This window comes from Camelus bactrianus, chromosome 4 (assembly GCF_048773025.1).
Source record: "Camelus bactrianus isolate YW-2024 breed Bactrian camel chromosome 4, ASM4877302v1, whole genome shotgun sequence".
NCBI classification, from domain to species: Eukaryota; Metazoa; Chordata; class Mammalia; order Artiodactyla; family Camelidae; genus Camelus; species Camelus bactrianus.
This window is the reverse complement of record NC_133542.1, coordinates 32,480,653-32,508,095: the sequence shown is the minus strand read 5'-3', so window position 1 is coordinate 32,508,095 and position 27,443 is coordinate 32,480,653. Positions and strand designations below refer to the sequence as shown.

At 42.8% G+C, this 27,443-nt stretch overlaps 1 protein-coding gene across 7 annotated transcripts in view; it reads left to right on the top strand.

Moving 5' to 3' along the window:
* Positions 1-27,443, top strand: part of SMARCA2 (SWI/SNF related BAF chromatin remodeling complex subunit ATPase 2) — a 164,626-nt gene that overhangs the window by 64,904 nt on the left and 72,279 nt on the right. For all 7 annotated transcript variants that reach the window (XM_074361638.1, XM_074361640.1, XM_074361639.1 and 4 more), the window contains exons 19-26: positions 1,176-1,289; positions 4,767-4,874; positions 5,494-5,580; positions 8,661-8,707; positions 10,958-11,124; positions 16,279-16,442; positions 21,697-21,924; positions 25,705-25,782. In XM_074361638.1, coding sequence (XP_074217739.1) covers positions 1,176-1,289; positions 4,767-4,874; positions 5,494-5,580; positions 8,661-8,707; positions 10,958-11,124; positions 16,279-16,442; positions 21,697-21,924; positions 25,705-25,782 — 993 coding nt within the window. The remainder of the gene's footprint in view (positions 1-1,175; positions 1,290-4,766; positions 4,875-5,493; positions 5,581-8,660; positions 8,708-10,957; positions 11,125-16,278; positions 16,443-21,696; positions 21,925-25,704; positions 25,783-27,443) is intronic.

Genomic DNA, 27,443 nt, shown 5'->3' with positions numbered 1-27,443 from the left:
AGGGTGTTCCTGACTGGTGGAATGCGTAACTGCTCTGGGCCACCGGGGTATAAACACAGAGATGTTTGTTGACTCAATTTAACCACAACTCAACCTACTGAACACAAACCTTAGAAAAAATAAGTTCTTGTTATAAATTTGGACTTCCCTTTAAACCGTTTCCACATAAATGGTTGGTGTGTAAAACCAAATGAATTTACACTAATTTTCTTTACACATTGTTTTCAGATGTTAGGGTGAGCCTGTTTTGTGGGTATATAAATACTCCTCAAATCCTGGAGTTCCCATTTTCAAATTTCTTACTACCATTCCTTCCACTGTCTTCTCTTAGAGCTCATTTGTGGAAGGAAACATGGGCCGTTGCCAGAAAAGAAATAGGTACCTGTCCTTTTGATTAGGGGTTTCTTAACTATTGGAATGAAAAGCCACTTAAAATGCCTTAGGGAAATTTATGTCGGAGCGATTTGGCCCTTTAATTCTGAGGTATGTTATAGGTACTGTGGCCTTTTGTCAGTAATTCATTGGCTTGCCCATTTGTAGGAAGTAATGTCAACCAGCTCTGCCCCCTAGAGGCTAATAGAGGAAGGTGAAAGAGAAAGCAGAGGCTTTATAAATAGGACTGAACTTGAACAAGATGAGAGCTGAGCAAAGGAAGAGTGAAGTAGAGGGGCTTAGAAACCCACCAGCATAAACTGGATCTACCCTGTTCTGCTTTTTGTGTTCAAGCCTTGCTCCCTTGGTACGTTTCTGCATCTGAGACAGACGAAGTTAAGAGCCTAACTTAATGCTTCAATTTTAAGGAAGAACAAACACATTCACTGTTGCCCTATTGCCCGTGTCCTACCCCAGTCTTCAGCCAACCTTTATGGCAATCATATCCCATAAAATTCTGAGCTGTTAACACTACTGATTTAAAATTGGTGGCTCTGGGCCCTTTTCCCCAGAACTCAGCAGTAAGACAAAGACACCCATTTAGAGGCTGTTTTATTACCACCTGGTAGGCAGGTGGGAACAGAATTCTGATGTGTACATGACGGGTATAAACCCGGCCTTAATGCACATAAAATTTCAATCATGTATTGAAACCAATAATAAATGTAGCACAAAGAGTTATTACATGAAACATCCTTTTTTAAAAAACAAAAAGATCAAATTCATCTAAGGTTTTCTTGTAGGTGGACTTAAATGAAGAAGAAACTATATTGATCATCAGACGTCTGCATAAGGTGTTGAGACCATTTTTACTGAGGAGACTGAAGAAAGAAGTGGAATCCCAGCTTCCAGAAAAAGTAGGTTTTGCAAGTTCAGCCGTTGTGGCTCCTTCCCCTGCCAACGTATTTGAACTATCTGCCCCTGAAATTGTGTTTCTGAAACTGCAGGCTTGTATTTTCAGTTCGAGGAGTCTGGGAAACACCATGAAGTACTTTTTTTTTGTTAGATAGAAGTAGAGAATGTAGGATAGAGAGAGAAGGGGAATTTCAGCATTTCATCTTGGTTTCCAAAAGCGAGCAATGGGGGCAGCTTTTATAAAATTACCAGAGTCAATTGTGTCTCACCACATTTAGTTTTAACTTACATTAATGTAACATTACATCCATTAGCCTTGTATTTTAACTTTAGCCTTTTTTCACTAACCTCACTGAGTTCACTCTTACCGGCTCCATAGAAGTGTTCTGCTTGTGAGCCAAATAAGGTTATGAGCTTGGGGACTTGCATTGTTATCAAAGGGCCTCATACACATTTGCCAGGTTTCCCGGACATGTGTTTGTTTAATATTTGATGCTTGTGATAGCACTGTTCTGATAGTAAGTGAAAAATGGAGTTCCTGCAAATTACAGACAGACACATCGTCTAAGTTCCTGTGAACATTTCCAGCAAATGTTTTTCAGATTACTTTTTGGACACTAACTTTTCAGTGCCTTAGAATGTCTTTTGAGCCCCTTAGCTCTACATTTTTTTGGTTAGATTTGGGTATTTGTTTAATATGTTTCTGATTGTATTTTGGAACCACACATATTGGGAGTTCTAACTTTTGTTCTCTTAAACATAGATCATTTGGCATTGTACACTATTTGTTGTATGAGATAGTTTGATGTGACTTTTCTCTTTAGACGAGCCAATTCTGAAATGTGTGTTTTGCATCATTGTGTTTTTCTGTGTAATAACTCCGTTTTTTGGACAGATTTGGTTCATCCTGTTCATTTTTAAGTGGGAGTTGGCAAGATAGTGTGCAAAGTTGATCAGTTTGCTGTGAGAGAGATTTGTTCCATAACCCCCTGTTCATTAACAGTCTGAAAACATTACATATTGACAAGGTTCTTACACCACGCTTATCCCAGCAAAAGCCTAAATACTCAGGTATTGTATTTTGCTAGTGAATGCGTCTTGGAGACTGGATGCTGTTGATATTTCTTTAACTTCCTGTGGTCTTGGCATCTCTGGATAACCCTCTTTCTGTTCAGCGTGGACCTGAGTTACTGAATCAGCTGGAGAATGGGCACAGCGGTCATGTGACTGCCTTGAACAACCTCCCAGCGTACTGTAGCTGTGGTCCTGCAAGTTGCAGAGCTGGAGTGTTAAAGGTTTTCATTTGTCCCATACCCCCGTTTGTTACTTTAGAAGAGCTATAAAAGGCAATTAACTGAAGTTCTTCATTTATTCATTCCGTAAAACTTCTTCATCTTGTTTACTTATGTCTAGAACTGGCTAATAGAGACAGGCTTTTTAAAAACACACACACACACATTGCAAGTTGAAAATATGCCCTGTTTTAGGAAAATCCGTTATATAAAAATCCAAACTTTTGCAGTTTATAAGGATTATGGGGTGACTGGTCACAGCAGCCATCAGATTCTAGGGATGAGCTCGCCTCTCTGCTGACCTGGCCGCTGTGGGGATGTTTGACATCCCTGTCTGCGTGGCCTCAATATGCATGCGTCCTGCTTCCCAGACTCCCTTTCCGCCAGCTCTCAGCAGCAGCTGACTGACGGGAAGGGGCTGAGGGTCCCTCATGGTGGATCTGCATCTCTGACCGCACTTACGGGGAAGCCTCAGACGTCCTTCCCACGCTCAGGAAGGTGTGCGGAAGCTGGCTGGCAGGGGGGCCCAGGCGAAGGTGAACATCAGGGCGGACCTGGGAAGCCTGAACGTCTCTTTGGTCATCCCCAGCCTAGAACTTAAGAAAGTGGAGTGTGGTTCAGTGCTAAGTGCACTGTTACATAGCGGCATCAGTTCAACCCAGTCTGATGCGTGGGTACCTCATTTAGAAAATCCACACCCCACTAACTGTGGCTCTCTCCTACAGCTCTTGTGTGGTAAAATGAGAAAAGGCACATAGAGCTTGTTTGCACGGGGCCTGGTCCATAGAAAGAGCTCAATAATATTCGCCTTAAATCTTATTTTTATCATTATACTTGTTAACGTCTGAAGTTTAACATTTTTCTTCACCGTGATCACGTTTCATTGAGCACCAATAGCTCTTGAAAAAGTCAAAGTACTTTAAAAATATGACATGATCAGGTATGTGAAACACCAAGCCTGTGCTAAGTGCATCCTTATTCATTAAACTTGGAGATTTTTTTTCCCCTCGCTGGCCATGAAGGTTGTTAAAAACTAAAACAAGTTTATGGCAGGTCGCTTGCTTTTCTTAACTTTTCTGCAAAAGAGCCAACCTTTCTCGAATCTGATCTGGTGCATCAAAACTGGTGGCAAAAGGCTATTAATTGCGGTTCCATCTGGCCTGGCAGGGTCCTTCTAAAGCAACAATTGAATGAATATTCAACTTCTCTTCATCTGTGACCTTCTCATCCTGGCCTTCGGAGCCGAAAATAACCTGGTCATTTTTCATCAGTTTGTTAAACATTAGGCAGCTTGCTGATTTGTTTTTAATCACTTTCTGCAGATTTCTAGGCATTTATTTGACGTTTATTGTGAAAATTGTGCATTTGTATTCTGGGGATTTTTTTAATAAAGAAAAACAATGATAGGAAATAATCAAGGCAGATCTTATGCATTAGGAGCATGCAGGTGTGTGGGAGACCACCAGCACGTGAACTCCCTTTAACTGTTTTAAATTGGGTTTTCCTGTGATTGCAAATGGACACGCACAAGGCCTTGCTCTAAAAAAGATGGTCATAAAGTTGCATCTGATTGTGGATTAATTCCTTTCCCTCCCCTGGTATCCTCACTGGACAGTATCCTCTCATCTTTCAAAAGCAGAGGTTAATTATGTTTAGTCAACCTAGGGCTCTTCTAAATCTCCTTTTAGGATCAGCATTGGGAGGTAGCCACATATGACCATCTAAAAAATGTTTTACAAAGAAAATCATAGGTTATTGGCCAGGCACTGTTTTTCCTAAAACTATTATGTTCATATGAAAGGGGGTATAGTTGAGAAGCAGAGGAAATACTGAAAAACAAAACAAAACAGAACTCTGTATTGAACATCTTTGAATTTGAACAGTTTGCAAGCCAGTTCTCTGTCTCTCTCGGTCTCTGTCTCTCTCTAAAATATGGAATAAGTCAAGAAGTTTCATAGCCTCTATTACGTATAACCTTTCTAAGATCCCTTTGTCATAACGGTACCTTTAGCACGGATGGCTGTAGTCCCCTCCGTCACCACCACATCCCACCCCGCACTTCATGAGAAGGGGAAAGAGAGAGAGCTTCGCGGTTCCAGGAGCGCCACCAACAGCCCTGTCTCAACAGTCTTAGAACAGGCACCTTCTCTCTCCTGCTCTTACCTGCTTACTTTTCTTTTCCCCCAGGTTGAATATGTGATCAAGTGCGACATGTCGGCTCTGCAGAAGATTCTGTATCGTCACATGCAAGCCAAAGGGATCCTCCTCACAGATGGTTCTGAGAAGGATAAGAAGGTGCGTTGCGGAAGATGATGCTACTCAGGCTGCCACCGTGCATCTTCTATGGCCGTGACACCGGACGCTCCCAGCAAGCATCGCGGCGGCTGCTGATTTGTGGAGAGAAATTGCTGGGCCTTTTTTGTAGCTGTTGTTGCTGCCGAAGGGAATCTCTTAGCCTTTAACTGCACACTGCATCGGGGCAGTTAGAAATAAACACCATTTTAGTGTTTGTATCTCCAAAATAGTTAGCTCTGCTCAGGTCAATTCTGCACAAAATATATGTGCCTGAGGATGGGGTAGCATTTTAGAAGGTTTTAAAATCCAATTTCATTTCCTGGGCATCTATCTGTTCATGCTTCTGTCTTCCCAGAAGCCTAGGGAATAGACAGTTATTTCCCAAAACCATCATCCGGACCTAATTCTCTCTTATAGGATGAGGTAGTCACAAGGAAGGTGTTGTATCTAATTCAGAAACTTCTATGTGTGAGTAACGGGAACTTCGGACCACAAGAGGTGGAGGTTGTTGAGAAGACCTGTGGCTCTTTGCTCGTTCTGTGGAAGCCGACTCTTTAAAAATGGGAGATACGTGATCCAGTTCATAACTTCTGTTTTGACTCTCTCTGCTTGTTCTTAGGGGAAAGGAGGTGCTAAGACACTGATGAACACTATCATGCAGTTGAGAAAAATCTGTAATCACCCATATATGTTTCAGCACATCGAGGTGAGTCTGCATTCTCTGCTGTGACCCTGATCCTGATGGTACTAGTCCTCCTAATACTACGTAAAGCAAAAATTTCTTCCTAAATAAATTAATAAATAAAACGGTTAAAATGCGTGTTGAAGTTGAAACAGCACAGTCTGATAGCCTGACGAGCAGAATTAACAAACATGAAGTTTCTAGTTATGGCTTCTCATTGGCATCGCGCCCTTGAGCATCTGGAATTTTATAACCTGAGGTTTAAAGTAGCGCGAAAATGTTGTAAGCTACAGCTCATTATGTGGGTTTGGGTAAGTGCTGTGAATTGCCTTGTTATGCTAGGAGCTCTGAAATTGAAGATAATGATGACTACATCCAGCTTCCTCAGAAGGATGCTGTGAAAAATATTAATGTATTTACCTGTGGAAGAGAAGGATGTTCTTGAAAGATTTTCTCTGTAAAAGTCACTGACTTTAGTCTGTTACTGAGATTTATCTTTCCTTCCTGGCTTCTATCATGACGATGTAAATCCAGGCTTTTATCCTGATGCTCTGGTCTCTAGGAAGCGATTTTTAGGGGCGAGGACATTTACTGCCCTGTTCACTACATGGAAATGGGTTTCCTAAGTGGACAGAGTTTTACCCCAGTAGGAATAATTGACTTGAGCAGGAAGGAAACAGAGCGACAATTGTAGTCTCCACTTTTCAGTGTCGCTGCGGATGCGGGTGGCGCCCAGGGCAGTTATTTGCCAGTGTCGTGCTTGTTTCCACTGCAGGTGAGCGGGAGGCATGGGGCCGGGCACTGCAGGCTCCACGTCTGCACTGGTTTATTAAAAAAAATAAACAGAAGGTTCTAGGAATTCATCTTTCAGGATCATATTCTTGGAACTGGGACTTTGAAATGTTCTTGACTTTAAAGATTCTTTTTTTTTCTCCCTTGTCTTTGGTAACCGTGCTTGTTAGGTAAGAGTATTTATTGCACACCCTCTCCCTGTCCTAGAATCCTGTCCCAGCTGCGGTGGGAAATTAGAAAGACTCCTGACACTGCTGTTGCCTTTAATTCCTTGAGGGCAGCACCTTTTATAGAGTAGAAAGTCCTCGATCTAAGTATAATTGGCTATACCAACATGGTAAAAGGGAGGGAAGGGTGGAAAGAAGGAAGGAAGCAAGGAAGGAAGGAAAGAAAGTCCCACCAACAAACTTATTTCGACACGTAGGAGAAGGAGAATCCAGTGTATGGTGGTGCGTCCACACCCCAGGTCCCTTTTACCTGTCACCTGGTGTAAGTCACTCGGCATCTCCAAGCTATAGCGGACTTGACCTGTCATCAGATGGTAATAGATTATAGGACTGGCAGAAGGAAAAAGTTTTGAAGCGTCAGATAAACCAGTAATGTGATAAACGGGATGGAAGGGATCAATTTGTGGGGAGTGCTGTTGGGTTGGGGGAGCCAAACAAAAAGGTCTAATGATGAAAATGATTGGGGTCATGTCAGGTTAACCTGTCACCCACCATCTTATTGTTCCTAAAAAGAGTTTAAAGATACTTACTGTATAGAGGGGTTTTAGGACTTAGAAATTATGAAAATTATGTCATTCGTACCTCATTTTGGTTATCGGACAAAAAGGATCCTTTGAAACACGCTGGGCCGCGTCAGGAAAGGGGACGACACCTTCCATCCTCAAGCTTCCATCAGGAGCACCTGGGAAGAGTTGGGGCTCGGGGGTGGGCATCAAAGAAGCTAAGTTTAAGCAACATAAGGTGTCCTCCAATGCCTGCATATTTACATTTGAAGTAGCAGTCAATAGAAAGACAGGGTTTGATTTGCAATTTTTTTTTAACGTGCAAAACTTTCAGGAGCATATTCCTGGAAATGAGACCCACAGTCATTGGCAAAGGTATCGCAGTGGTGAACCAGAGATGGTGTGTGCGTTTTGCTTTTGTCTTCGCTTTGTTTGTTTGCACGTCCTTTGTTCTTACCACATCATGTCGGGAACCCAGTCGCTCAGATGGGCTCGCTGCCTCCCTAGGGATCTTCAAACCAGAGAAATACAAACAGTGTTTTTAAAATGCTGCTGATACCTGACCTTGTTACCGTCCAGTGACACAAACCATCTTAGAGACGGGAGTGGAACCTAAAGAAAAGGAAGGAATGGCCACCTGCAGAGAGGGCAGGCACGGTTCTTGGAGTCAGGGTAGGGGCTTTGGCCCTGGTCCATTGGTGTTAATTTTGCTGCAGGGCCACATCTTGAGGGGCTGGGCCTTACCATAAATGACGAGCATGTTTGGGAGCAGAGCCCAGAGGGAGAGATCTGGTCCCCTTGGAGGAAAGCTTCGGTGATCAGGGAAGGAAGGGGAGCAGAACAGGGAGCCAGCTGGTGGCTAATGTGAAGGTGTGACATGCCCTCCTTTTGGCAGATGGTCTCCCTTTCCATAAAGTAGGAATGTGAAAATCACATGGAGAGCAGGCATCTATCTCTTCCACAGGATCAGTGAGGAGGGAAGGATGTGATTAAGTTCTGTATTTTAAAAGCGAAAGCCGGTCGCCTGAGAGGTGGTGTGCATTTAGGGCCTTACTGACAATACAGAAAAGCACAGTGTGGACGGGACGTTAGGATTTCACTAAACTGAGGTGTGTAATACGTAGTACGTGTGTAATCGTTGTTACTTTTACTGTTAAGTATTTCAGCAGCAGATTTCTGTGTCACATTAATCTTGGTTTGCTTCTGTGCAGCTCTTCCTCTAGTCTAGACTCTAAGCTCCTGACTGCTTCATTTATCTCTGGATCCCCAGTACCTCACTCGCTCAGCTCTTGGCCAGGGAACCCTTAACCGCTGTCTGATGAGTGAACTAACCTGATCATCTCAGTATGAGAGTCTAGAAATGCAGAAACTTATAGGATACATTTCTGGCAGGACTATAGTCTGAATTCAAAGACAGAGTTTCTGGTTCATCCTGTAACAAGTATTTTCTTGCTTATTCATTATTTTGTTTAACTGTGCTCTAGAAATAGATAGGATGAGTTCACTATAAAATAATCATTAAGGAAATAATTACATATCTATTTTTTAAAATTCTTTTCTCCTTTTTTTTTTTTCTTTAAAGGAATCCTTTGCTGAACACCTGGGCTATTCAAATGGGGTCATCAATGGGTAAATCTTATATTTTTTTTCTTCCAAAAAATAGTTTACTGGTCCTACCTAAACTTTTCTCTCTACTGCTTCTTATCGCACATGTACATACTGCCAGCCTCCTCAGCCCTCCTCTCTCCTCAGTGGGGGATACAGAAGTTGTTATCAGCATTCTTTTTTACTTGACTGGCATAAATTACTACATGCCTTGAGCAAGTGGCTGTTCAAAGGACATAGATTTCCTTTAATAGACTTATTAGTGTCCTAGTGTTCTAAAAACGTCAGAGCTTCAAATGGTTGTTGCTTATAACCAATAGTGTAGCTTGGGTGCAAAGAGAATTTATCATATTAAATTTCAAGTTGATATTTAACATTAACGTGCATGAGAGGAAAGGTCTCATCTGTTACACACGTATAGGAATTTGTTGTCGTAATTTGTTAGAGTATGGTCTGTGTAAGAAATGTTTTCCATTAGCCCTGGACGTCGAAGAGCATCATGTCTGCAACACCAGCAGAAAAGAACCCTGCATTAACAGCAAGTCTCTCTTTTGCTTGTTTGGCACCAGAGAGAATTTATTATTAGGATAAAGGGGTCATTCTTGGGTCCCAAGGGCAGACTGTCACTGGACTAAGAACCGGGAACTGGAAGCCATCCAGAGCCAATGGCATCAGGCTCTCCTGTCTCTCCTTTTCTCCCTTTTCTCTGGGTCCTATGTTCACGTCAGGTTGGCTAGGGTTGCATATTGAAAACATGGCCTCAGGGAGTGTTTGGAGGACAGTTCTCAGAGCAGGGGATGGACGTTGGGAAGACATGCACTTGAAAATGTGTCTGTTAAATGTGTCATAAAATCTGCCACCAGTGATACATTTCAGTGTTACAGACTGGACTGCATGTGCACTGGTGAGTTTCCCCAACCCTACAACCAAGCTTAAATAATGTAACACATCTCTGTTGATAAAAGAGAAAAGTGGTTTCTCATGGAGGAAAAAAAAATCCTACTTTAGCTCATTGACATTCTTCTCCATCCAACAACACTCTACCATCGTATTTTTTACTTGAAATTCTATGTAACCCAGGACTCTGTCCCCTCCCTAATCCATTCTTTGCAGTGAACATGGTAATCTTTTTTAAAAATGTCAGCTCTCATTAGCTCCCTGTTTAGAACCCATCAGTGGCTTTCCACTGTGTTTAGAACTAAAGCTCAGAGCCCTCCAGGATCTGTCCCCACTTCCACCCTCTTCGTCTCTGCTGGCATCTCCCAGTGTCTCCCACCCTGTCACTTGTGCTTAAGCCACACACACCATTTTTTCAATTCCTCAGACTCACCAGCCTCTTTTACTCCTCAGGGCCTTTGCACATACTTTTCCCACTTCCTGGCATTTCTTCCTGTCCACTCTCAAGCCCCTCCTTTCCTGGCTGCCTTTTGCCCTTTATTTCAGGTTTTAGCTAAACTGCGCTCTCTGCAGCAGGGTCGCCCCTTGACACTCTACACCAGTAGCTGCCAAATTTTTTTGTGTGCAAAGGGCCAGATCTCAAATATTTTCGCCTTGGCTGGCCAGAAAGTCTCTGCACCTGCTCAGCTTGGCCATGGTAGCGTGAAAGCAGCCTAGGCCGAGACGAGGGAGCGTGGCTGTGTTCCAATAAAACTTTATTTACAAAAACAGGCAGCAGTCCAGGGCCAACATTTGCCAAACTCAGTTCTCGGCTAAAGAAGATACCACGTGTTGCTCTGAGTTCTCAGAACAACCTGCTATTTTTCTTTGTCATACTTATCACAAGTTGTTAATTACCCCTTTGGAGGCAGGGGTTCTGTTCTGCTTATATACACGCCCAGCATGTGCTCGGTGCACTCGCTCAGAGGGTATTTGAATGAGTCTTATGTGCCCTAAATTAATCGTTTTATACACTGAGTAAGTGGGGATATAAGGAAATAACAACACATACATGTATGCATGTGTTTGAGAGGGAGAGAAACAGGGAGAGAGAGTGGAGAGAAACAGTGAAGGTATTAGGAACATGAAAAGGTTTCTTTTCCTCTCTGGAATCTGCTGTCATATCTAGCATATATGATGGGTTTGGTAGAAATACGTTTTCTTTTTCCGTGAAATACCCTGAGTTGTTCTGGAGTGGCTATCCATTCGTTCATTCATTCCGCAGTTGTTCATTGAATGTTTACGATGTACGAGGTGCATATGAAGAGCAGAGGTGTTCTGGATCCTTCAAGAAGACAGCAGTAATACTGTCTTCTTGTTTTGCATTTCTGGGTTCAGGGCCGAGCTGTATCGGGCCTCAGGAAAGTTTGAGCTACTTGATCGTATTCTGCCAAAACTGAGAGCGACTAATCACCGCGTGCTGCTTTTCTGCCAGATGACGTCTCTCATGACCATCATGGAGGATTACTTTGCTTTTCGGAACTTCCTTTACCTGCGCCTTGATGGTGAGTGTGTAAGGAGTTAGGCTCGGGAGCCACGCCCTCAGGGCGCAGGGATCACGGGCACTCGGCTCCCATGTCAGCCCAGAGAGGGGGTCAGAGTGTTGAAGAATTAACTGGCAGGGTGGGTGCAGCTTCTCTCGATAGCGGTTTCTGTATCTTCCACTTTCAAATAAGCTGAGATCATTTGCACAGCTTTTTATCCCACATACAAGCCAAAACCAGTAGACTTAGAATCATTTATAAGAACCACAATTAAACTAAACTAAACTAAGATTTAAAAAGCCCATCTTGCCCATAGGCTTGTCTTACCTGCGTACCATACAGAATATTTCGGTAAGTCTTCAGCTTTTCCTGCGAAGGCATATTTTAAGGGAATGAAGGCTATGTCTCCTCTCTTTGGTAACACTGTAGTAGTTTACTTAAGATTCTATCATTAAAGCTTCTCTCTTTGTCTAAGTAAAACACATCTACATTCTACCTTAACAGAAAGGACTTGATGGTTTCCTGGATTTTGCAAACTATGGAATATATTTGCCATAAACATAGGCAAATTTAAATACCATGTCCTAAAAAAAGTTAGTATGAAAATGTAAAAGGAAGGAAAAAATGAACTTAGCGATACTTCCTAAGTTGCTGTTTGTTTTTGGATGGTGGCCCTAATATTTTAGAGATTAAAGATATCAAAATTTTCACACTGTGGCAAGGGATAACGTTTTCAGAGTGGTAAGTAGGAGTGGGAGCTAATTTACAGCCAGAATGGTGTTGAATGCTGCATAGTGTGTTATAAATAGCAGTTTTCATCCAATGCAATATTCAAGTCATTGTTAAATCAGACATTTAAAGTTTATGTTCCATTAAAAGATTTTGTTTTCTTTTCAGTCCAACATTTTGTCCCCCTTTTGTCATGAATTGGATGTAACTGGGTGCACATCAATCTCAGACCTGCCGTATGCTGTCTTACTTGAGTTTATAAGTGAATTCTCCAGAGGGTCTACCTCTTAAGGGCATTATTAACTTTTAAGTGAATTATAGCTGCTGACAGACTTGATTTTTTAAAAAATCTTTTAACCTCTCCCCTGTAAAGTCACTTAAAACAGATGAATGGTTAAGTAAACGTTAATTCTGAATTCATGGCCGTTATTACCATCCACGGTATGTTTCTGGCAAATCTGCCATGTCTTGTCCTTTGACCTGATCCATTGGTCCCACCTTGTCTGTGAGGGGAGAGGTCAGTCCTCCTTCAGCATCCTTCCTTTGAAAGGCAAGGCCGCCTTCACTGCCGCTCGGGTGAGGGCTCTGTTTTCCCCTGCACATATCGGCCCCCACAGGTGTCCTGCTGAACTGCCGTTCACTGCTTTGTGGCATTTCTTGTGGGAATCTCAGCTCTCTGGGGACTGCAGCCTTGGACTGTTTTGAGTCTTTGAAACTGGCAAGAAGTGATTTCCTTGAAACAAAACTCTGATGTTTTCTCGCCAGCTTGAGAGAGTGAGTACCTTTAGTAGCCCGTTGGTTGTGGTCCTTACTGTTCTTAATCACAATAGTCATAAAAGCTAGCGTTTGTGGAATGCCTGCTACGTGCCGGATTCCAGGCCAAGCACTGCACGTACGTTGTTAATTTAATTTTCTCAACACACAAGCAAGCTCCTCTTGTCCCCTTTTACCAAGGTAGGAACACGATCCGCACTTAACAGGTGAGAAAACAAAGGTTTAGAGAGATGAGTTCATGTGCCAGAGGTTACACATGAAGCAAATGGTGAAACCAGGTCCTACCTTAGATCTGACTCCAGATCAGGTTAGATCAGTTTTAGCAGATCCAGCCAGGTATATCCCATCTCTGAAAATGCAGGCTGCTTCCCTAGGGGCAGCATTTTAAGAATAATTTTGAACTTATTTCAACATTTTAAAATTGATTAATTGAAAATAACCATTTCAGGAGAATGAGCCCTTCCCACCATCCAAGGCCTTCCTGTTAGATTGGAGGAGGCAAGAAAGCAAGTTCCATTAGGTGACACCAACGGCACTGAGAAGGTTGCAGGGTCCTCTACCTGAAGGAAGCAGCAGCCGTTTATCCTGGAGCTAGGAAGAAGTGATGGGCAAATACCAGTGGATAAATCAGCACACGCACGTCCAACTGTACTGCCCCCTGGACATACCCCCCTTAACCCAGCTGTTCCAAAGACTTCAGATTTTTCACTGCTGAATTTGATGTCCCAGATTTTCGACCTCGGGGGAAAAAAAAATTTGATGACAGCTAAGTAGATTTTTTTCTGCAAAGATTATGGTTGCATGAATAGATTTAACTACTATTCCATTATAGTCTTTGTTTTCACTGGAAATGACTTCTGAGTGAGAGCAAGTGGTGAAGTTACATCCCAGGAGACGACGTTTTCCAAAAGCAGCTGAAGCGAAGTTGAAATGAGTCATCGTGAAAGCCTGGCCGTGTGTTCCTTCCGGCAAATTCTGCAATTTTCAACACAATTGCCCTTATTATTAATTGTACTCTGGGTCATGTTCTCAATCAAAGTCGAAAAGAACATGGACTCCATACACTTGAAATCCTGTGCCACCTACGGATAGCGTTTATTTTCCTAGGGGTAAAGCCTGACACGGTAGTTTGAACCTCCCTGAGCAGTATTCCAAAGATTGCTGGTGATCAGCAAAGATCTTGGCTAGGGGGCCTTTGACTAATGGAAATAGTTAATCCAGCAAATTCTGAACCTTGTAATAAGAAAGACCATAGCTTTGTGTGGAAAGTGATTTCATCATATTTTTCCCCTCTAGCTTTATAATTTGTCAAGTTGCAAGCTATGTATACAGTTTAAATACACACCAGATACGTGGTCAGTCGGTCTCCTTGCCGTATCTAGCATAAGGCCTGAAAACGCCTTTGACCGGATAATTTTGTTTCCGTTTGTTTCTTTGTTTTTTTTTTTTTTTTTTCCTCCAGTGCTTTATTTCGCATTTAGGGTTATTTCACCGCAAGTAGGCATATCCACTAATTAGTTTTATTTGTATCTTAATGCATGTGATTGTTAAGTGATTATTTTTCCATTCAGTGGATTAAAAGTGAACTTCTATCCTCATAGTATATAGATGCATAGCTTTTGTACCCTGATGCCAGAAAACAGATATAGTAGGCCCCTTGTCACTTGGTATCCAAGAGGGGGATTGATTCCAAGACCCCCACAAGTACCAGACAGACTCCACAGATGCTCGAGTCCCTGATGTAAAGCAGTGTTGTATTTGCATGTAACCTGTGCACATCCTCCCATACACTTTCCGTCGTCTCTAGATCACTTACGATACTTAATACAGTGCAAGTGCTCTGTGAATAGTTGCCTGTGCTCAGCAAAGTCCAATTATGCTTTTTGGAATTTTTTTTTCCAAATACTTTTGATCCACTGTTGATTGAATCCCTAGATGGACAACCTGTAGATATAAAGGGCTGACTACCATTTTCTCTGGGAACTTCTTTCCCCATTTTAGAAGTCTTTTTCTTTTTCTTCTTCTTCTTTTTTTTTTTTTTTTTTTTGAGGTTTCTGTGGCTTGTCCTTTAGTTTAAGGCGGAGGATAAAATGTGAACCAGTAATCACAAAATCACTGCACCTGGACAGATGGTGTAGCAAAAAGGGCTCACAATAGGACGGAACGGGTCTTCCACAAGCATTGTGAACAGATAGTGCACCGTGATCTCAGAAAGCCAATTCTGAAAACCCCAGAAAAAAGGGTACCACGTGTTTGAAACCTCATTTAACAAAACATATTTTGTGTCCCTCCCCCAAAAGCTAACTTCTTAAAGTTCATCATTGTAGGATTTGACCAGGTTTTGCTAACCCTGAAATCTGATTTGGAAAGTAGAACGAGCTCTAAAGAACACGAACAAGGAGAAATCCCAAATCCTCTTGTTTCTGATTCCCATTTGCTGTATTCTGAAGTTTTCTTTTTCCCTCCTCAAGAGGGAACTTATTATTTTTGTTAATATGAAAGACAGATCCCCCAAGTGTTTGGGAACCTGAACCCCGACAGTAACTTGATTCCATTAGCTGTAGTCACTTAAATGTTTTAATCCTCTGAAATAAATTGCTAGTATATTTTCATCCTTAAAAAAAGAATACCATGTAGAAATAATATTTGTATAGCAGGCAGTTAGGGACTATCATGTAACGTACATACATATTTCCCAACAGCCTGTGGCCTTTTTCAAAACTCTGTAGCTATACTTTTCTGGTGAAATATGTTCAGATAGAATTTGGTAGTTTTTCCCCCCTCTTTCCACAATGCAGTTCGTGAGATGGCCAGGTAGATACATTACAAACATGTGGTGTGTGATTGAGGGGCTGGTTTGGGATGCCATTATGGGACCCTTTGTGCCCTAAGTGTGAGTGCCATCGTCTGGGGTCTGGGACTCTCTGCTTGTTTGCTATTTCGGAGTCTCATCAGACACCAGGGGGTAGGTGTGTTACGTGTGCTGTGTTTGGTTTTAGTTTATGTCCTTTGAACCCAACAGAGCAGAATGTCAGCATGAAAAACCAACTGAGAGATTTTTTTTTTGAATTTTTTTGGCTTCAAGTCTTGTTAACAAGGATAAAAATATTCCACACATGTTTTATGTCTCTGCCACCCAGATCATGCTCAGTAGCCATCTGAATGGTAAAATAAAGTAGAAATCTGTTTCCTTCTGTTTCCATTGTCTTGGCATAAAGAAGTCCCCACTCCAATGCCTATCAGCAAAGTAGCTCTGAGCCATTATAATAATCCTTGTAGGCATGTATGTTGTGTGTGTGTGTTAATTATTTGGTGTTTTAAAGCATAAAAATAAACCCACAAAATGTTTTCACCACAGTTTAGGTTAGCATAAGAATGTTGTAGGATTTGCGAAGTTTCACAGGTGCCCAGTCAGAATGTTTTCAACATTTTGGAACAATGGGCGGTAGACAAAGTATTCCTTCTTGATTTGAGAAAAGTCTCTTACTACCTTTTTTTTTAATTGCAGAATGTTCAGAATTCCTTTCCAAAGTGCAGAAACCTTGGGGGATTTCCTTACCAATACTAAGAGGAGTCTGAGTGTATTTCTCAAGGAAGCAGGCCTTTTTGTCTAGCCCTGTGCCATTTTCAGACAGGAGTTAATTGGCAAATTTATTTTTCTTATCCCCTCAGGCACCACCAAGTCTGAAGATCGGGCTGCTTTGCTGAAGAAATTCAACGAACCTGGGTCCCAGTACTTCATTTTCTTGCTGAGCACTAGAGCCGGCGGCCTGGGCTTAAACCTGCAGGCCGCTGATACCGTGGTCATCTTTGACAGTGACTGGAATCCTCATCAGGTCTGCATGTCTCTGCCTTCGGCGCCCCGGCCTCCTTGCTGGGGAGGGACTGGGGGGCTCGCGGTCCTGTAGTGCACGTTTACGGGGCAGAGCGGATTTCTACACGAGCGGACCGTTTCTCCAAAGGGAGATAGCCTAGCACATTCTTACGGCTCTTCTCTCCCTCGGGGCATAGATATTGAGATGTCTTACACATGCTTTTGAAGTACCTTTGAAGAGCTCAAATTTCAGGGCCAAAAACTCAGTTTCTGCTTCGTTCTAAACCAACCCCCTCCCCTAGCTCCTGGGATTGCCGCTGAGCAGTGTCTGTTTGGTAAAGTAAGGATAAATCAAAAATGTTCCAAGATAAAAACAACAACCAACATCTGTTGGACCCTCCCTCAGTGCCAGCCGCTTTTTGGGCAGTGCCTCATTCAGGTTGCACAGCAGCCCCGTGAGGTTGTTCATGTTACCGTTTGTCTCTTTACAGTCAGGGAAAGTGAGTCCCAGGAAGCTTTAAGTAACTTCCCTGAGGTCAAACCATTCATACACGTTAGTCTTTTATGCTGTGCATTTTGTTTAAAATTACCATAAAAAATATTCTATGGAGTATCTACTACTAAGTTCTCTTAGGCAGGTAAGTCGTAGACTTTATCCTTTTAAAGGAGTACTTCGATTATTTAAAAACAAAACAAAACAAATAAAATAGGTCCTCTGTGGTGCAGGGGTCCTTAAATTACTGTGGGAAGTGGGGGCACCTGCCTGTAAGATACTGGCGGAATGATATTCTTGAGGACATGATTCATCTTGGGACAAATGTAGATTCAAAATACTGAAAGGGAAGGTCACAGCGCTCGCGTGGGAATGTAAATTCTGCGTTGGCTGTCCCTGGGCTCCTCGCTGTGCCTCAGTCTCCTGGATGATAAGTACACAGAATGGTACTGTCTCACTAGGTTGCCGTGAAGATGGGGTGGAGGAGGCTTCCCGAAGTTGTTTTTAGCTGGAGGGGGGTTCGGGGGTACAATTGAATTATGAGGAAACTTCAAAAAGAAAATCCCTGCCCATTTCTCATTTCCTGCCATCCCGCCCTTAATTTCGTTGAGTCTGCCCAGCTGTGTAGACGCCGTACACGTCTCTGTGTACATGCTCCCACAGGATCCAGGCACAGGCGTTCTCGCACAGCTGGGGAGCGCCGATTTAAAAAATAACCCGGTGGTTCCAAACCTTTGGCCGGCCACCAGCGTTGGACCACTGCACGCGCCCCCCCAGTCCTCTCTCGGCGAAGACATTAGAGTTACTGTTGAAATTTTCTGACCTTGGAAAGGGTTGCAGGCAACCAGCATAAAGCATATTAGTGCCAAGCCTTCAGGAAATATTTATATATTTATCTTATATATTTTTATAGCCCACACTGCACTCCACAGCACAGCTAGAATTCGTGATCACGTGTGAGACCTGTGGTTTCCTTTTCCCACTGTGGTTCGGTGTCTGTTTCGCAGGCGGGTACTGAGGGCTGTGCTGCCTCAGGCCCTGAGCTAGGCTGCGTGTCTAGCGGAGGGCGTATGGGATTCCTCCCCTCCCGGGACGCTCAGTGTGTTTGGATGTTTACATTACTCTACTTGCCACTGCCTAAATCTTCACTGAGAAAAAATAACCTGTGTATAGATGAAGGGAGAGTTCACTAGATTTTATCTTCCAAGGTAAACATATCTATGGCATCTCAGTTGTCCCCCTTCGTTGGCTCGGTGGTCATGCTAAGAGTCCAAGGAAATCACTGTTTCTGGAAATGCTAGTTTATCATGAGAAAGGATGTCGGGACATCCCCGCATCTCTCTGTCTCTCTCTTTCTGTCTCTGTCTCTCCCTCTCACTCACACACACACACACACTTTTATGATGAGCTAAAAGTGAAACTCTAGAATCAAAGTAAGTTACATGTGTACCCAACAGCTCGTTTTTAACTGCGTGTGAACTAAAACTTAGGCAGCAAAACAGAGAACCCCACATTTCCTCTGGTCTGATTTACCGCAGGTTCCTCACGCGGGGCCATATATTTCTGCAGGTACTTGTCTATCTGCCATCGGTGGATTTACTTCCACCTGATTTGGTCAGCTAGACTGGCCAGATTTTTCATGTCTGTCACTTTGACATGGCCATTAATTTGAGCAAACTTTTTTTTTTTTCATTTTTGGAACTCAGTGATCTTAAGAGTGATACAGATGAGTACTGATTTCTCATTTACAAGGTAGGAGAACTAACTTTTATTAAGTAATAGATACTATGAGACACTTTGCTTACCTCATTTCAGGTCCTCCTCAAACTATCTGACATGTAAGGAAACTTGTTGGTACTAGGTTGCCCAGAAGCACAGCCAAGAGTCACACCCACGTCTGTCTGAGTTCGGGTTTGAATCCTAACTTTGGGCTCTAGGACCCCTGCATAAATGTGGCCTGGCCCCCAAAATGAGAGTTACAGAGTTCTTTTAAACATTTTGGTTTCAGCATGCACTGAAAAAAATTTTTTTCTATGATTCTATAATTTTCCGTAATGAAACAAAATTAAGGTGTATTGATGAAATGGGGTTTTATTTGATAATGAGCTTTATTTGATGTAGATGAGGGCTTAAAGTTGCTAATTGGAGGCCATCGCTAAGGGCAAAGATAGCACGTATGAACGTGGAATCAGCACTAAAACCCATCAGTGTTACCAGGACTCTGATTTCCAGACTGTTACGAGAAACACGCATTGGTACTTTTATTTATTTTAGTTATTTTAACCCGTGGAGCTGGAGCTGTGTTGTTGTTACAGAACGATCAGCCACCCAGTTACCCCTCAGAGGCCCTTTTCTCAGGCTGCGCTCTTATCTTCAGATTTAACCACCACCCCCCACCCCCAATCAGTGTGATGAGGTTTCAGACCTCAGAAACGCCGAATAATCCACTCACTGATGACTGCACTTATTTCTGTGTCATAATTCCTCCCTCTCCCCCATGTCTGGCTTAGGGGCCCACAGGCTTACCTTGCGTAAACTTCAGCCTAGAAACAGTAATTTTTGCTCTTCTCCAATTAGATAGATCGTCTTAATAAACACACCAAAAGAAACACCACCACCATCACCTCCAAAAAAAGACCACAAAAACTGATTGCAGCAAGTTCCCAGGAGCCCCAGAACTTGTCACCTGTTCGTAGCTGGTCCAGGCCCTGCGCCTCCTCGTGTGTCTTATTCTGCTGCCGCGCCTAGTGTTGCGTGGTTTGTCAGCATCTTCTAAGGACAGGGGTCCTAGCAACTACGACCCACAGCTGAGTCTGGCCCGCCGCCTGACTTTATACCGCTTGCAAGCCAAGAACGGTTCTCATATTTTTAAGTGTAAAATGTAAAATTGAATAAGAAAAAAAAAAAGTGAGTACCAGCCTTTTGGTGAGAGCAGTTGCTCAGTGGCCCAGACAGCCCAGAATAGTCACCACAGGCCCACCATGGAGACGGTGCGTGACGCCTGTTCTAGGAAATGATCAAGACGTGATGGCACAGACCTTGCCAGCCTGACTGCTGCTTAGCCACTCTGGTGAAGAAGAGCTGAGAGAGACGACTGAACTCAGGCCTTGGCAATGAAATTTAAGGTTTCTCCCCTCCACGCCCGCTCCTTTGGATTTTTAATTATTCAGCTCACTTTCTTCTCTTCGGAAAATAATCTAATTTGGATGAGTCCCAGCTGTGTTCACGGTTTAGCTCTCCCATATTTATGATCACTTATTCAAGTATCTTCTGAGGAGAAACTTTTGCCTAATTAGTCATTTAATCGTAGAGGTCTCTGCCACAGAGACAGGTCTCGTGGGCAGACTGGGCCTGTTGTGTCCCTGTGCGGCCTGGGTGACTGGGAAACTCAGCTGGTCAAGACACGGGCTTGCGGCTGTGGAGCACCAGCTCTGTGCAGGGTAGGCTGCCAGCGGTGCCGGATGCAGGGGCAGAGCTTCGCTCTCCAAATGTGTACGGGTCTGATGGAGGACGCATGGGAACACCTACTTAGCGCTGGTCCAGAGACCATCACCTGGACCAGAATGAACAAAAGTGACACACCAAGATGTTTTTATTGCATAGCCTTAAAACTACTTAATTCTGCTTCATAGCTTTTGGAGCTTTTTATTGAAAGATTTCATTAAAACCTGATTTTTTTATTAAAAGAGTAATATATATTCAGAGCAGAAAAAAAGTTACCAAACCACATGAAAGTTAAATGAAGAAAATTTAATAACACCTATAATCTTATTACCTGGGGATAAAAACATTGGCTTCTTGGTATTTGTCCTTCCTGCCTTTTTTCTGGGGTAGATAAATATATGCATACAAGATCATAATGTACGTACTCATATATAACTTGTAGTTTTCACTTTCTATAGCTTTGTGTCATTAAGTCTTATGCAGTATCATAAATGTACTGTGTTGGTACACGCATAGAGCAGAAGACTGTAATTTATTTAACCAAGCTGTTACGGTTGAATGCTTACTTAATTCTGCTTTTAAAAAAAAATGGTAAATGATACGTAATGCTGAGAGGTGCAGCCTTATTGTAAACCTTTGTGCATGTCTATGGTGTTGCCTTAGGATACACACCCAGAAGTGAAATTTCTGAGTCAGAGGCCATACCCAATTTTAACACTTTTGATACATACTGCCAAACTTCTGTCCCCCAAAAGTTGACCAGTTTACTACTACACTGGCAATCTTTTTCATTCTCCAAACGAAAGATTGAGTCTTTGATGGAATTAGATCCCAAGAAATTTGCTACATGGAAAATCATTGTATGAGCAGTGTATAATTTATGTGTGTATAAATCAGCGGTGTCTGAAAAATCATCTTTCAACACCTTCCTTTAACCTTACAACGTAAGGTTAGCTATAAGTTATTATCCAAGTGACAATTCTGACCTCAGATTCATTTCTATTTATTTATTTATTTATTTTCAGTCAGGGGCAATTCTGATGGTGAACCTAGGGACAGATTTAAAAAAAAAAAAAAAAGAAAAAATCTTGAGACCTGAATTTCAAAACCGGAGATGTATTTCAGTTGGCTTGGCTAATTGGAACCCAGGTTCCTACAATTAGGATGTCCTTGAATTTTTCCAAAGAAGGTAGCTTGCATATTTTTCAAATGTAGACAGAGTCTCACACTAGTAAAGTTGGGTTGAGTAATGCTTCCTCGGTCCCCTCTCGGGTAGGCGATGGCTCTGCTAGGCTAACCCAGGCCCAACGCCTTCAAGCGTGTGTGTTCCCTCCCACAGGACCTGCAGGCCCAGGACCGCGCTCACCGCATCGGCCAGCAGAACGAGGTCCGGGTGCTGAGACTCTGCACCGTGAACAGTGTGGAGGAGAAGATCCTCGCAGCCGCGAAGTACAAGCTGAACGTGGATCAGAAAGTGATCCAGGCGGGCATGTTTGATCAGAAGTCTTCAAGCCACGAGCGGAGGGCGTTCCTGCAGGCCATCCTGGAGCACGAGGAGGAAAACGAGGTATGCTAGACAGCCCAGCCTGCGAGGCCCGACAGTGAGCCGGAGTCACAGGGATTGGGGACATCTTTGTTCTTTAAAGAATTTCCTGGGCTGGTGTGAATTAAAGTGAGTAAATTAGCTGCTCTCTTATAGTCCAAGCACAGGAAGCCTGTGAAAATTACCCAAACGAGGGTCTTAAAATCCAGTTGTGAGAGGGACCTGAAGAGTTGGCTTTCAGATGCTTCCCCAGGAGGTGCAGCCCATATGCTTGATTGTACTGTGAGTGCTGCCCTCTGCAGGGCATCGGCAGAACCGCAGGAAGGCCACTTGCAGGGACAGAATTGCTAGATGAGACAAGACAAAGCTGGAAGGGTCCCTCCTTGCCTTTTCTTTCTCCATCCTTCAGAGCCCTCTGTCTCTCTTGCTTTTTGATCAGGGATCACAGTACTTCAGTATGTTTGTAGGATAAGCCCTCACAGCGGTCTTCAGCTCTTTGAGTCATACTTTTACTGGAAAAGAGTGACCTTGACCTCCACTCCAAATTCTCCTGTAAGAGCTGACCAAAGGCTGAGAAAATCCCTAGCTAAAAAAAAAATCTCTTTTTACTTGCCAACATTGTTCAGACAATGCATTGATTATATTTCTCTTAGGGGATCTTTGGGAAGTTGTTTTTTTTTAGATTGCTGATCTTAGTAACTCTATACTAAATTTGTATCCCCAAATAGATATGAAATAGATGAAAAGATATGGTTCTTAACATAGTCTAGAAAACTGTGCAATATACCAGTGCCAGTCCTTATCAAAAAATTGGCTCTGGGTGGACGGACCTGGTTTGGTGTGCCCATGTTTGTAAATGGAACAGTGGGTTTGTCTGACATGTTCGTGTGGAATACTGTTTTCATTGCATATATTAGATATACAGTTGACCCCTAAACAACACAGTTTGAACCGTGTGAGTCCATACATTCACGGCTGTTTTTCAGCAGTAAATAGTACAGTACTGCAGCGTCCAAGGTTGGTTGAATCTGCGGATGTAGAGGAATTACAGATAAAGGAGTCCAACTGTGAGATATACGATATACAAGGATTAACACCTGGATGTTCAAGGGTCAGCCGTAGTTTGATTTTGCCTTAAGCAGGATGTTTTTGAAATTTCCTATAAATTATAAACCAAATTCTTTGAAAATAAGTCTCATGTACTTTTTTTTTTTCTGAAATGAGTCTGAATGTGAAGTAGATCTTGATATTTAAAGGAATCCTGAAATGAATCTTTTTCCCAACTGAAGAGCCCTTTTCTGTTATGCCTCCTGGCTTGTCGGTCTTATATATTTGATTAGTTATCTATTAGGTTTCATTAAAATGATGAAAAATGCATATGCACATATATTCATACCTTCACACATATTTTAAAAATTTCGATCTCAAATATTTGGCCATATCTGATTCTAGCAATTGAATATTTGATACTGATTTAAAGTCAGATTGTCCGGTGATTTTTTTTTTATTGTTGTTGTTTCACACACATGGAAATTTTAAAAATAAAATAATAGGGTGAGTGATATATACTGTTACACAGCAGGTGTGGGCAGAACTGGTTCTCAGCCAGGAGTCTCCATGACATTTTGGCTTGTTTTGTTTTGTATAGGCTCTGTGAGAACAGTACCTGACCTGTTTTGGATGGCATGTAGGATTGCCTGGAGCTTTCCAGCCTTCCAAAGCCTCAGGGAGATATTGATCTCTCCGAGTCCTGAAGGCCCTTGCAGGACATTTGGTCCTATCCAGAGCATCTGTAACACATTTGACCCCTAAGACATTGGGTCCACACCAAGATGTCCTTGATATTTGGTCCTCTCCAAAACCACTTGGCATGGACCAAATATGATCGCAGACATTTTGGGTAGGACCAAATTTCAAGAATCTTTTGGCATGGACCAAATGTCTTACGGACATTTTGGACAGGAACAAGGGTCTGCTAACCCCGAGGGCCACCAGGTGGGGCCTGCAGTGGAATCTGGTGCCAGTTGCTTCTGGCCGTGAGCAGCCTTGCTGGCCTCCACACCTCTTCCAGGCTATCAGTAGCAGACAGATGTTACCATTTTCTGGATGGCCTGTGTCCTGATGTAAAGATGTCTGGGGAGGCCAGTAGCCTGCAGTCAAGGGCTCAGGTCCTGAATATCTGAGGCAGCCATCACTGTGGTTGATGGACCGTGGGACACGAGGGCACAAAGAAGCCAGGAAGGCTTATTGCCCACTTCCCAGCCAGCTTGTTCTCTGTGAAGGCCAGGCCACTGTGGGCAGGCTTCTTGCCAGTTTACAAGAGAATCTTTTCATCTTAGGCTTCGGGGGAGTCCAACCCCACCACTGTATAGGCGATGAAGGGGTAACATGTGGTCCTAGCAATAAGGTGGGCTAAGCAGGACATCCTTCCACCAGAGGACACCTTAACCAGGTTCCTTGTACCCTGAAGTCTCAGCCCAGTCCCAGCTAGTCTCTGTCTTTGTTAGATGAAATATGATATTGAGACAAATTGCCTTCAGTCTGGAGATGAACTCATATAGAAGGTTTTTCACAAATAATTATTATCTTGAGTCATCAGTTTTTACTTCATTGAATTGCTTCATTTCTTTTTTTTTTCTTATTTTACTGAAATATAGTCAGTTTACAATGTTGTGTCAATTTCTGGTGTACAGCGTAATAGTTTAGTCATATGTATACATACATATGAAATGCTTCATTTCTAACACCGTTTGCAAGACGTTATCTTGGGAACTGACAGAGGCATCTCATTTAAGCTGCTCACACACTCATACTCTTTCTAGAACAAGTTGCCTTGTTTTGAATGTATGATTTGGGCAGTTGGATGTTGGAAATTCTAGGCTTTCCTTTCTTCCCTCTGCTGATACACTGAAACTCCCCGTTTGATTTTTAACAAGCTCGCACAACGTATGATAAAAATAGTTTTGGAAGGTAAGTTCTGTAGTAGCTGCCCAACTTTTCAGATTATTTTTTTCAAGTGTGAAAATCAGAGCATAACATTTCTTTAAAATTTGAGAACTGTTGGTTTCTGAGGAATTCGGAGATGTGCCTTGGTCTAATAAAAATGAAAATGTTAAGCCTTATGTGGTTGCTGTCTGTACTTCATTTAAACTGTTTTCATTAAGTCAGGTTTTGTTACTGATACCTTTTGAGTTGTCACATCCACAGCTCTAACGTTAGCGTAATAGTGACCAATGAAATACCCTAATTAAACATATTTTAAAGACTATGTATTTGACACATATATTTATGATCTTTATGGTCTTACTCTGTGCCCAGTCACCAAGTTTCACATTCTCATGTTCTTTGTAAGGCTTTAAAAATAAATATATTGGAGATAAGGTTAATAGAATTAAAGGAATTAATGTTAGGCCCTTTCTCATGGTGAATTCCTTATTTAAATCCTATATCTTTTCTGGGGAGTAAATGTCACCCATTTTACAGATGAGGTCACTGAGGTGCAGAGACATTAAGTAACTTGTTTTAAAAGTAAGAGAATCAAGATACACACCACCAAAGAGAACTAGTATTTCTTACAGTGCATCACATTTCTACTCTAAACAGATTTTGCTCTGGGAAGATGGTTTGAATTGCTTGTAAAATAATAATGTCAAGTACTATACCCAGTGACCTTCTGTTCCTTTCTGGCTTGAGAAATAGGATCCCTGTGATCTGGAGGACAGATTGACTTACTCATTTGTACCTCACCCTAGTTGTCCAGCCTGTCTCGGGAAGCCTGTTAAATCCTTCTCTTCTTAATCTCAGGAAGAAGATGAAGTACCAGACGATGAGACTCTGAACCAAATGATTGCCCGACGAGAGGAGGAATTTGATCTTTTTATGGTAATGTTACAGAAAATCACAGAAAGAAATGCCTCATTCCTCTGCCCCCTTTTCCTACTAAATGCGAGATGTCTGGGGCCTGCATGCCCTGGCAGAATTTCATTTGTGAAGCCTGGGTCTTGCCTTCAGTTCAGAGGCTGCAAACTGGCCGGATTTAGCCTGCCAACATATTTTATTTGGCCCATGCCATGTTTTTTTAAAATTTTGAATCTGCTGCCAATGTTAAAAGAATCCTGATTTCTGGCTTCTCTTGAAAAATGAGCTTGGGCAAGAATACCAGGCCCACATCTCTATATGGAAGCGCTTGGCCAGGGCTGGGGAGCAGCTGCGCCCTCAGGTCAGGCCACGTGGTCTCCGGCTTAGCACAGACACACCCCCGCTTCCAGCTCATTCTGAATCCCTGGCCAGCGTCCTGGAGGAAACCTGCCCTGCTCCTGCAGGCAGAGTTCACAGCCGTTCGCGAGCTGTCTCCTTAGAGATCAGAACCAATACGCTCTGTGTGGGGATGGGCAGACAGCCACTAGGGTGACCTAGTCCCGCCCCTTCTCAGTACTGACGAGCGTCTGCTAAAGCAGCCTTCCAGATGTGCAGCACGGCCTTGCCTTCACTTAAAGATCAAAATGGGTTGGATTTCACTGGTACAGAGTAGATGCGAAAGATCCTTGACATTTGAGGATGCAGCGTTCTTGGTTTCAGCCTTGACGTTCCAGGACAAACAGTCATCTGTGATTTTGCTGAAACCCGAATTTGTTTTAGTGTGTGTGGCCTGCCACAAGGCCATAAGGTTGGAATGGAGGGGAGCAAGCCCCTTGGCTAGTGAGGGGGGCCCTCAGAAGTCGTGTTTGACTGTGTTCTTAAGGCGTTTGCTGTAGCTCTTTAAGTACGTGTGTATGTATGTTTTTATAGGAGGAGGAGGTAATTAGGTTTATTTTTATTTATTTCTTTTAATGGAGATACCAGGGATTGAACCCAGGACCTCGTGCGTGCTAAAGACACACTCTACCATTGAGCTATACCCTGCTGCCCCCATAGCTCTTTTATTTACCTCTGTATCCTCAATGCTCAGAACAGTTTCTGGCACACAGTAGTTGCTTAATAAATATTTACTGAGTGAATGGTGGCGTTTGCAAAACTTCAGGCCTCACGAGAATGTCAGCAAGATTCAGGATGTATCAAGTTGCAGGGCTCCCCTGAGTACCTTCTATCATTATGGTCTTTCAAGCATTCAGCCTGATTGTGAAGTGAGTGAATCAGGGGTAAGCTGTAACTCACTCTGGTGGTCAGATGCCACGAAGCCCCCAAATCAGAGGCTCCAAATTTGAATGCCCCCAGGTCTCAAACAAGTAATTTGCATGAGTGAAGCAGGTGGACAGGGGTGGGTGGGGGGCGGTCAGTGAGGAGAGGGGGACAGAGTTACAAGCCCCATGTAGCCAGAAATTCCAAATTTTCAAGAGAAGCTAGAAAGCCAGGTTTTTATAATCAATCTCTGGATTTCAAAATGTTTGCAACTAAATTCAGTTTTTTATGATTATTTAACACTTCCAGCCAAACAAAATATGGCTCTGGGCCAAATATGACCCACAGGATTTGCAATTTCCACCTTTTTAGCCTAGACAGTCTGGGAAGGGAGCCCCAGCTGTGTGGAGGCTTACGTTATTTTT